Genomic DNA, 10,972 nt, shown 5'->3' with positions numbered 1-10,972 from the left:
TAACAAAGTAATGACATGATCCGCTGACAAAGTAATGACATGATCCGCTGACTCAAAGTAATGACATGATCCGCTAACAAAGTAATGACATGATCCGCTGAAAAAGTAATGACATGATCCGCTGAAAAAGTAATGACATGATCCGCTGAAAAAGTAATGACATGATCCGCTAACAAAGTAATGACATGATCCGCTAACAAAGTAATGACATGATCCGCTAACAAAGTAATGACATGATCCGCTGACTCAAAGTAATGACATGATCCGCTAACAAAGTAATGACATGATCCGCTAACAAAGTAATGACATGATCCGCTGACTCAAAGTAATGACATGATCCGCTGACTCAAAGTAATGACATGATCCGCTAACAAAGTAATGACATGATCCGCTGACTCAAAGTAATGACATGATCCGCTGACTCAAAGTAATGACATGATCCGCTGACTCAAAGTAATGACATGATCCGCTAACAAAGTAATGACATGATCCGCTGACTCAAAGTAATGACATGATCCGCTAACAAAGTAATGACATGATCCGCTAACAAAGTAATGACATGATCCGCTAACAAAGTAATGACATGATCCGCTGACTCAAAGTAATGACATGATCCGCTAACAAAGTAATGACATGATCCGCTAACAAAGTAATGACATGATCCGCTGACTCAAAGTAATGACATGATCCGCTAACAAAGTAATGACATGATCCGCTGACAAAGTAATGACATGATCCGCTGACTCAAAGTAATGACATGATCCGCTGAAAAAGTAATGACATGATCCGCTGACTCAAAGTAATGACATGATCCGCTAACAAAGTAATGACATGATCCGCTAACAAAGTAATGACATGATCCGCTGACTCAAAGTAATGACATGATCCGCTGACAAAAGTAATGACATGATCCGCTGACTCAAAGTAATGACATGATCCACTAACAAAGTAATGACATGATCCGCTAACAAAGTAATGACATGATCCGCTAACAAAGTAATGACATGATCCGCTAACAAAGTAATGACAGATCCGCTGACAAAGTAACGACATGATCCGCTGACTCAAAGTAATGACATGATCCGCTAACAAAGTAATGACATGATCCGCTAACAAAGTAATGACATGATCCGCTGACTCAAAGTAATGACATGATCCGCTAACAAAGTAATGACATGATCCGCTGACTCAAAGTAATGACATGATCCGCTAACAAAGTAATGACATGATCCGCTGACTCAAAGTAATGACATGATCCGCTAACAAAGTAATGACATGATCCGCTGACTCAAAGTAATGACATGATCCGCTGACTCAAAGTAATGACATGATCCGCTGACTCAAAGTAATGACATGATCCGCTAACAAAGTAATGACATGATCCGCTAACAAAGTAATGACATGATCCGCTGACTCAAAGTAATGACATGATCCGCTGACAAAGTAATGACATGATCCGCTGACTCAAAGTAATGACATGATCCGCTAACAAAGTAATGACATGATCCGCTAACAAAGTAATGACATGATCCGCTGACTCAAAGTAATGACATGATCCGCTGACAAAGTAATGACATGATCCGCTGACTCAAAGTAATGACATGATCCGCTAACAAAGTAATGACATGATCCGCTAACAAAGTAATGACATGATCCGCTGACAAAGTAATGACATGATCCGCTGACTCAAAGTAATGACATGATCCGCTAACAAAGTAATGACATGATCCGCTGACTCAAAGTAATGACATGATCCGCTGACTCAAAGTAATGACATGATCCGCTGACTCAAAGTAATGACATGATCCGCTAACAAAGTAATGACATGATCCGCTGACTCAAAGTAATGACATGATCCGCTAACAAAGTAATGACATGATCCGCTGACTCAAAGTAATGACATGATCCGCTAACAAAGTAATGACATGATCCGCTAACAAAGTAATGACATGATCCGCTGACTCAAAGTAATGACATGATCCGCTAACAAAGTAATGACATGATCCGCTAACAAAGTAATGACATGATCCGCTAACAAAGTAATGACATGATCCGCTGAAAAAGTAATGACATGATCCGCTGACTCAAAGTAATGACATGATCCGCTAACAAAGTAATGACATGATCCGCTGACTCGAACTTAACAAAAATCATGATCACCCTAAGTATATAAAACCATGCAAGACGTCGTAAATCACTCTAGCCGGGGGTCAATGAGAAATCTACTCATTAAAGATCCCCATCAGAACCCTCCCATGACCAGAAATCAAGCGTTTATCATAAGTTAAGGCTCCACTTTCTTTTGTCGGCAATACGGCACAGTATTGACTTAGTTATTCATATAAAAATAAAAAAATGTTTTATTTACACATTGACAGAGTCTGTAAAAGTTAAATAATCTATTCAGTACATCGGTAACAATATGAATATATACACAGTGTACAAAACATTAAGAAGACCTTCCTAATATTGAGCCACCCCCAGAACAGCCTCAATTCGTCGGGGCATGAACTCTACAAGGTGTCGAAAGCGTTCCACAGGGATGCTGGCCCATGTTGACTCCAATGCTTCCCACAGTTGTGTCAAGTTGGCTGGCTGGGTGTCCTTTGGGTGGTGGACCATTCTTGGTACACACGGGAAACTGTTGAGTGTGAAAAACCCAGCAGCGTTGCAGTTCTTGACACAATCAAACCAGTGCACCTGGCACCTACTACCATACCCCGTTCAAAGGCACTTAAATATTTTGTCTTGCCCATTCACCCTCTGAATGGCACACATACACAATCCATGTCTCAATTGTCTCAAGGCTTAAAAATCCTTCTTTAACATGTCTTCTCCCCTTCATCTACACTGACTGAAGTGGATTTAACAAGTGACACCAATAAGGGATCATAGCTTTCACCTGGATTCACCTGGTCAGTATGTTATGGAAACAGCAAGTGTTCCTAATGTTTTGTAAACTCAGTGTGTATACATATCAAATAGGTTGCATTGAAAACAATTCAGGCTTTTTCTGTCAAGTCTGGAAGAGAACGATAGCAGCATTTTGTATTTGCTCATCATAGAGCAGGGTTGGAGTGCATTTCAATTCAGTGAATTCTGGGAGTACTTCTGTAAGAACTTACTATAATTGATTGAAATGTGCTGCGTCTGAAATGGTCCCCTAATGACTTCATGGTGCACTACTTTTAACAGGGTGTCATTTCAGACGTACCCATGGACTCCCAACCCTTTTACGGCGTTACTCATAATACTGGCTTGAGGACTGAGCGCAGTGAGCGTCCCTCTTTGGTGAGCTCTCTGGATAAGCACATGCAAGGCAGAGGGATAGCCTCGTCCCGACAGGTGATGCTGTTAAACTTGCACTTCTTCAGATGGTCGGCCATATTGGCGATGTTGGCAAACTTCCACTCGTTTACCGTACCGAAGGCCGTGCTGAATCGCCACACCTGGTTGTCAAACAGAATAATATAAATTAATGAGTTATCATCCAATAATGATAAAGACGTTTATTTCCTGTATGTCATATTGTATTCCTGCTTGTGTTTGTCCTTTTGCAATGCCAAGCCTTTAATCTAGTTGACTAGTTTGTTGATACAGGACAGCATGCATTCAGTGGTCAGCAAATAGCTGTGAACTCGAGATCCCCATGAGCATCTCAAACTATCGTACTGTTCCACTGATCATAGATTTATGGGAAAATGAGACTAACTACAATTAATTACAGATGTTAATAGACATGCACAGTGAGTGACTAACCTTGTTTCGGATCTGCCATGAGGACGACCCATCAGGCCTTCGTGTGTTCTCCCAGAGCAGCACCACCATGCCTCTGGACTGTAGTAAGCTGGCACACACATCCCTCATGGTCCGAGAGACCCTGGACAACTGGCACAGGCTGAAGCCATCTAGGAAACTGGCCACATACTGGAGCACCTCGAAGGGCAGGGAGCTCAGGTGGTCGCAGGTGGACCCGAACCGACAGGCATTCCTGGGGAGGGTTTTATCTCCGTACTGGGGAGGCATGTCGGGCTGCACCCCAAACGAACCCAGGTGTCTGTCATGGATGATCCTGGAGCCCTGCACAGAGGGACAGAGGCGTCTCTGGGAGTAGGTGCAGCCGTAGTAGGCCAGGGGACAGCGGTGCTCCAGCCAGCCGTTCAGCCCGGCGTGGATGTCCCCGTGAACGTTTTTGAAATGCGAGGAGAACTCGTCCCTGCGGAACAGCTGTCCACACACAAAGGTGAACATGGTGCGCCGCTTGGTTTGGTAACGGGCAACGCACTCCAGAACCAGGTCCAGTCTGAGGGAGTGGAAGGGGCTGGGGTTGGAGAGCTGAGGGCTAGCGTGATCACAGGCCGACGCTGAGGCGATGTCCCCCACCATGGTGTTAGTGGCCAGTATAGCCGAGGGGAAGGAGAAGGTCTGGGTACCAAAGTCGATGCGGTAACCGTCTACAAACCTGCTGTCTGAGATGCTGCGGCCCCCAGGGGAGTCCCCCAGACAGAAGAGCAGCGCTGCAGTGATCAGGTCGATTCCATGGAGCCCCAATGGATCGTCAGTTACCTCCAGGTCTGAGGTGTCCACTGACCTGTCCTCTGTTTTGGCTCTGAACAGACAGGGGTCAGACATCAGAGCCCTGCGCCCGTTAAACGTAAACACACTCATCCCTCTGAGCACCTGGAGGTTCTGAAGTTTCCTCTCCAGCCAGCTGTCTTCTATCTCCAATGGCAGATGCTGGAGCACGTTGTAGGGTTCCAGATTAGGGAGTGGCATGGGAAGAGGCAGGTGGATGGGTAGTGGGGGAGGGTGGGGCCCAGAGGGTTCCTGTGGGGGAGGGTGGGGCCCAGAGGGTTCCCGTGGGGGAGGGTGGGGCCCAGAGGGTTCCCGTGGGGGAGGGTGGGGCCCAGAGGGTTCCCGTGGGGGAGGGTGGGGCCCAGAGGGTTCCCGTGGGGGAGGGTGGGGCCCAGAGGGTTCCTGGGGAGGGTGGGGCCCAGAGGGTTCCCGGGGTGTTACTATATTAGGCATGGAGAGATAAGGCATCACCGGCCTGAAGTCTGAAAACCTGTTGACTTCAGAGCGTCTGGGCGGAGATCTGCTTAGAACCATCCACTCACGCTGTCCCAAGTGATTTTGGTCGTCTCCTGTATGGTTGAAACCGTTACTGAGAGGAGGAGGACCACCCACCTCTGCAAGACCCATCACGTGGTCCTTCTCCACTTCCTCTGAAGACTCTATCCAGTAGCTCTCATCATCTCCCTGTCTGTCCACTGCGACTCCGCCCACTGCTCCGAGCTCACAGCCCGACTCTGTGTCACTTGTCTTCACCTCTACATTCTTCAAATCATCATCATCATCATCACCATCACTGTCCTCTCCCCTATGGAGAACCCCATTTCTCTCACCGCTCTTTTCCACATTTACATTGATCAAGTCAATGTCCTTTGCACTTCTGAGAACGGCCAAGGTAGCTGCTAAGTTTATTTTGTGCACCTCACTATAAGACGCATAATCATCATCCATTTCAACCACTCCATTAGTCAAAGCAGCAGCCTCATCCATTTCAACCGTTCCATTACTTCTGGCAGTCTCTGGAACACCTGACACTACATCAGCCATCTTGTCGCGCGTTTCCTCAGCTGGTTTATTATATTCCTTCTCTGACGTGTTGGTGGTGACTCGGAGGGACTCCAGTAGCATCCTCTGATCTTGCAGAGCCAGGGCCATGTCTAGCTGCTCCACCACTTCAACATCGCTCAGGTGCTCATAGGACTTCCTGTCTGAATAGCTCACAGGCCAACGGTTCCACTCCATGGTGCAACACACCACACTGGCCGGGCACGTCTCTAGGTGTTCAGCCATCTTAATCCGGGGGATAGTGAAAGGGCACCCGAATCCAGTGTTGAGGCAAGGCACTCTTTCAAACAGGCATAGTAAATGATGCTCCTCCACTTTACAGGAGTGAAAGACTGCTCCACAGACGAGAGGGCAGCGAATTAGATCACAGGACATACCGGTCTCTGGGCGGATCATACACCTCCTGTTCACACAGTTCAGGCAGTGGGCATGGAGCTCCTCCATCTTTGTTATGTTGATTTTATGGATTTAAAGGTGGATGGGGGGAGGGGGGAGGGTTGTATTGCAGGAAGGGGTGAAGTGACCTGCCCTGCAATAACGAGACAAAAAAAACATTATTAAAAACATGTATTAAATTGGACAAATTAGGTCTAATTAAAATGGACAAATTCAAGTTCAACCACAGTCAGTTTATGAATAGAAAAAGCAACCAGGCCATGTCCCAGTTGCTAGAAACATACTGTCCTGTTACATTATCCCACTGACCGGCTCTCTAGCCACGGAACATGTGGCAATGGAGTCTCGTGCCTTTAAAAGGCTGGCATAGCGCCTGCTCCCTGCTCCCGTCGCAGACTTTCTGTTTACTAAATCTCTTAAGCTGCTGCATGACATTTCACAACATTTGTCGTCTTGGGTTACACGGTCACGCCAGTTCTAGAATCGAACCTAAAGGACCACAGGGTTCATGACCTTTGACCCCAGGCTATACGAAGCAGAGGCCGGTTCAGTGGCCTCACCAGAGACAGAAGAGGAAGCGGGACATCTCACTCGCTCCCTTTTCTGGTTCATATACAGTCAATGAACTAAGCAGACCAGACCCAGCTGCTATTGCATTAGTGCATATGGGAGAGCCACTTAAGCAGACAGGAACTGTGACAATTTTTTTCACCGGTAAACGGTTCTATGTGGGACATCTTAATTTATCCACCATCTTTGGCCTCACTGGCCTGCTCATAGCTTGATGACGACAGAACCTGAAGATGTTTATAAGCAACTGTCGGCCAACCATGACAGTCTGTAAGGAGAAACGTTGCACTGCCGGGCTTGGCTGGCTTGTCAGGCCTTTAATTACTATAAATACAACAGCAGGACAGGATTCCATTTTGGAATATCTGGTCATCCATGAAAGGGGGGTGTAGTTATAGTTGTAAAATACTAGACATGTGTTTGTAATTATTATTGGACATATACAGGTAACTGCCAAAATAAAATAAAAACCAACATAGTGTCTTAATAGTGTGTTGCCCCCAGAACAGCTTAAATGCGCCTTGGCATAGATTCTACAAGTGTCTGGAACTCTATTGGAGGGACGAGACATCATCTGGTGTTTTGTTGATGGAAAATGCTGTCTCAGGCACCACTTCAGAATCTCCCTTAAATGTTCAATTGGGTTGACTACTTTTCTCCTTCCCCCCTTCTGACACCCAGGTGCAACACGCATCTCTGTGTGCCTGGCAGATATCTCAACTTGGATGTCGGCCCACCACCTCAAGCTCAACAAGACGGAGCTGCTCTTCCTCCCGGGGAAGGCCTACCCGCTCAAAGACCTCTCCATCATGGTTGACAACTCCACAGTGTCGCCCTCCCAGAGTGCAAAGAACCTTGGCGTGACCCTGGACAACACCCTGTCGTTCTCTGCAAACATCAAAGCAGTGACTCGCTCCTGCAGGTTCATGCTCTACAACATCTGTAGAGTACGACCCTACCTCACACAGGAAGTGGCGCAGGTCCTAATCCAAGCACTTGTCCTCTCCTGTCTGGACTACTGCAACTCGCTGTTGGCTGGGCTCCCCGCTTGTGCCATCAAACCCCTGCAACTTATCCAGAATGCTGCAGCCCGTCTGGTTTTCAACCTTCCCAAGTTCTCTCATGTCATCCCGCTCCTCCACACACTCCACTGGCTTTCAGTCGAAGCTCGCATCCACTCCAAGACCATGGTGCTTACCTACGGAACAGCAAGAGGAACTGCCCCTCCCTACCTTCAGGCTATGCTCAAACCCTACACACCAACCCGAGCACACCGTTCTGCCACCTCTGGTCTCTTGACCCTCCCACCGGAGGGCAGCTCCTGCTCAGCCCAAGCTCTTCTCTGTCCTGGCACCCCAATGGTGGAACCAGGATCCCCCTGAAGCTAGGACAGCAGAGTCCCTGCCCATCTTCAAACAGTACCTTAAATAATCCCCCATCCTCACCTCGACCCCCCCCAAAAAATAATAAAACCTGAACCTCTGACAGCTACTTTGAGTTGTTTCTTCTTCTATGCCTGTGATGTGGTTGTCCCACCTTGCCATTTTAAGATTAATGCACTAACTGTAAGTCGCTCTGGATAAGAGTGTCTGCTAAATCAGGGTTTCCCCAAACTCTGTCCTGGGGTCCCCCCTGGGTGCACGTTTTGGTTTTTGCCCTAGCACTACACAGCTGATTCAAATAACCAACTCATCATCAAGCTTTGATTATTTGAATCAGCTGTGTAGTGCTAGGGCAAAAAACAAACCGTGTACCCAGAGGGGGCCCCAGGACCGAGTTTGGGAAACCCTGTGCTAAATGACTAAAATGTAAATGAGATCTGGTGACAGACGACCCCCTAAGCTCCTTTGAGACTCCTCTTTCAAAGTCAAAGAGACCTCTACTTCTAGCCATGGTGGCCAAATAACTGGCAATTGGACATTTCTATATATGACCCTAAGCATGATGGGGAAGTCAATTGCTTAATTAACTCAGGAACCACACCTGTGTGGAAGTACCTGCTTTCAATATAATTTGTATCCCTAATTTAGTTTTTCCTTTATTTTGGCAGTTACCTGTATAGCTATCATCCATAAACTTGCATCTAAATATGCTTACTTCCTGCTGTAGTTGTAGCTAAGAATTTAACTTTTTAGTCAGATATGGCTAGCTACTGTTGTAAAGTTATTTGTGTAGCTAGCTACATTTTTTCTCCAGTAACTTTCATATATAGAAATTCAGAAGATACGACTAGGAAAAACCTTTCAACGACAGAACTCAGTCACTGCAAGAAGTAGCTACGCACACACATAGCTAGCTAGATCCTTTTATTACTACCAGTGCCAGTTTGCGCAAGTTAGATAAACAATAATCTAGCCACAAAGATGTTTATAACTAACCTGTTCTAACTTAGCCATTGATCATGACTCTCAGTTCCATTCCATTACACAAAAGAGCAGTGGTGTAAAGAACTTAAGTAAAAATACTTGAAAGTACTACTTAAGTAGTTTTGGGGGGTACTGTACTATTTCTGACTACTTTTCTCCCCCCCCAAAATGGTCTAATTCACACACTTATCAAGAGAACATGGTCATCCCTAGTGCCTCTGATCTGGAAGACTCACTAAACACATGCTTCGTTTGTAAATTATGTCCGAGTGTTTGAGTGTGCCCCTGGCTATCCTTAAATTAAAAAAACAAGAATGGTGCTGTCTGGTTTGCTTAATATAATGCATTTTTAATGATTTATACTTTTACTTTTGATACTTAAGTACATTTTAGCAATTTCATTTATTTTTGTATATTTAAAAACCAAATACTTTTAACTCAAGTAGTATTTTACTGGGTCATTGGATGAAGACGTCTTATGTATAGGTGAGGTTTGTTAAGAGCCCCGACGCACAATCTGAACATTAACGTGCGTCGCTTGCGGTATGGTATTGGAAGTATAAGGCCCTTATCTTTCATATCAGCGAGAAATCATAAAAAAAAAAAAAAGGTTAAATTGATACACACCTTGATATGGTTAGGGTTCCCACAAGGCCATATCTCCATGTTACAGCGCTTGTATACAGAAAACAGACAGAAGACGAGGCAACCACCTGTGCTAATTAGCATACTCTGAACACCTGTGTGTAAAAGCATAACTCGGGAAGTGTAGTTTCGTTGGATGGAGGCACCCATAACTGTATGGATCTGTGCAAAACTGCTACAGTAAGTGTATCTTTTTTATTTGAAGGATTATTTATCGGGGATAAAAGTTAAGGGCCATATGTTTCGAAAGCCACATCGCAAGCCATGATTATTGACGTTTCTAAGTGTTAAAACACAGCATCAGGATTGTAGGGATGTAGCTCAGTTGGTAGAGCATGGCGTTTGCAACGCCAGGGTTGCGGGTTTGATTCCCACAGGGGGCCAGTATGAAAAATACAAAAAAGAATGTATGCACTCACTAACTGTAAGTCGCTCTGGATAAGAGCGTCTGCTAAATGACAAAAAATGTAGTTGACATTATTAGCCTGTCGTGGGCGAAGCTAATCGCTGAAAACTGTAGCCTACAGTGTAGGAGAAGGAATGCTGCCTAGCGAGAACTACTGTAGTTCTATAGTTAACAAATATTTAATTAAACATGGTAGCAAGCTAACTGGCTAGATGATCACAATAATACAGTTAAAATGATAGCCAGCTATGCATGCCACTACATGGCAAGTGGTATGCCCGGCTTAGTGGCTTCAAATAGAAAATAACGTTGTCTAGACTAGCAACACCAGCCAGCTCCTATCTGTAAACCAGCTTTAGCCGTAAGTTAGCTGTGCTAGCTAGCGGCTAAAAAACCCAATGTGATTGAATAACAGGTGAAAAAGAGATGGAGTTTGAAAAATAACATTTATATAACTAGCTAGCTAAACGAGTAACTAGATCGCTAAATTAGCTGGTTACTGTTACTTGGCAAAGTTGGCTTACCCGTAAAAAACGATACAGCAAATGAGTCTTGTCTTTATATTCGGCAGCAACACTAGCCACACACAATTAACTAGAAGTTCGTCAATGTTGTAGCTGTTAGTCAGCTACAAATATTCACGTCGTGTCTTTCGCCTCTAGTCGCTGTGTTGTAAAAAGCAAACTAGCTCATCTTTGGCTAGCTGCTGAAAGCTACAAGTGGCGCTAGTTGATTACGTCATCGTGCAGCGTACCAAAATGTGGCTAGAGACGTGCGCCTGAAATAGATGGGGAATAACCTCACAATATTACATCTCACTGAAATATATTGTCTTAGACATGGAAAAGGTCCGAAATATTACAATTAAACACATAAACAGTGTAATATTCATATGTGTCACCATACTGAATTGTAATTGGATGCATCATACTGTGCAATGATTGGTTAAGAC

At 45.1% G+C, this 10,972-nt stretch overlaps 1 protein-coding gene across 1 annotated transcript; it reads right to left on the bottom strand.

Annotated features, from left to right (window-relative positions):
- Positions 1–2,897: 2,897 nt before the first annotated feature.
- LOC121544635 (F-box only protein 30-like) lies at positions 2,898–10,727 on the bottom strand. The gene is made up of 4 exons (XM_045209102.1): positions 10,545–10,727; positions 5,017–6,166; positions 3,760–4,827; positions 2,898–3,449 (listed from the first exon to the last, which is right to left on the bottom strand). Exons 2-4 carry the CDS (start codon positions 6,079–6,081, stop codon positions 3,246–3,248), a joined length of 2,337 nt encoding a protein of 778 aa, XP_045065037.1. The 5' UTR covers positions 6,082–6,166; positions 10,545–10,727; the 3' UTR covers positions 2,898–3,245.
- Positions 10,728–10,972: the final 245 nt, after the last annotated feature.

Source organism: Coregonus clupeaformis, chromosome 29, assembly GCF_020615455.1.
Source record: "Coregonus clupeaformis isolate EN_2021a chromosome 29, ASM2061545v1, whole genome shotgun sequence".
Taxonomy (NCBI): domain Eukaryota; kingdom Metazoa; phylum Chordata; class Actinopteri; order Salmoniformes; family Salmonidae; genus Coregonus; species Coregonus clupeaformis.
Note: the sequence above shows the minus strand (reverse complement) of the source record. Positions and strands in the feature narration are given on the sequence as shown.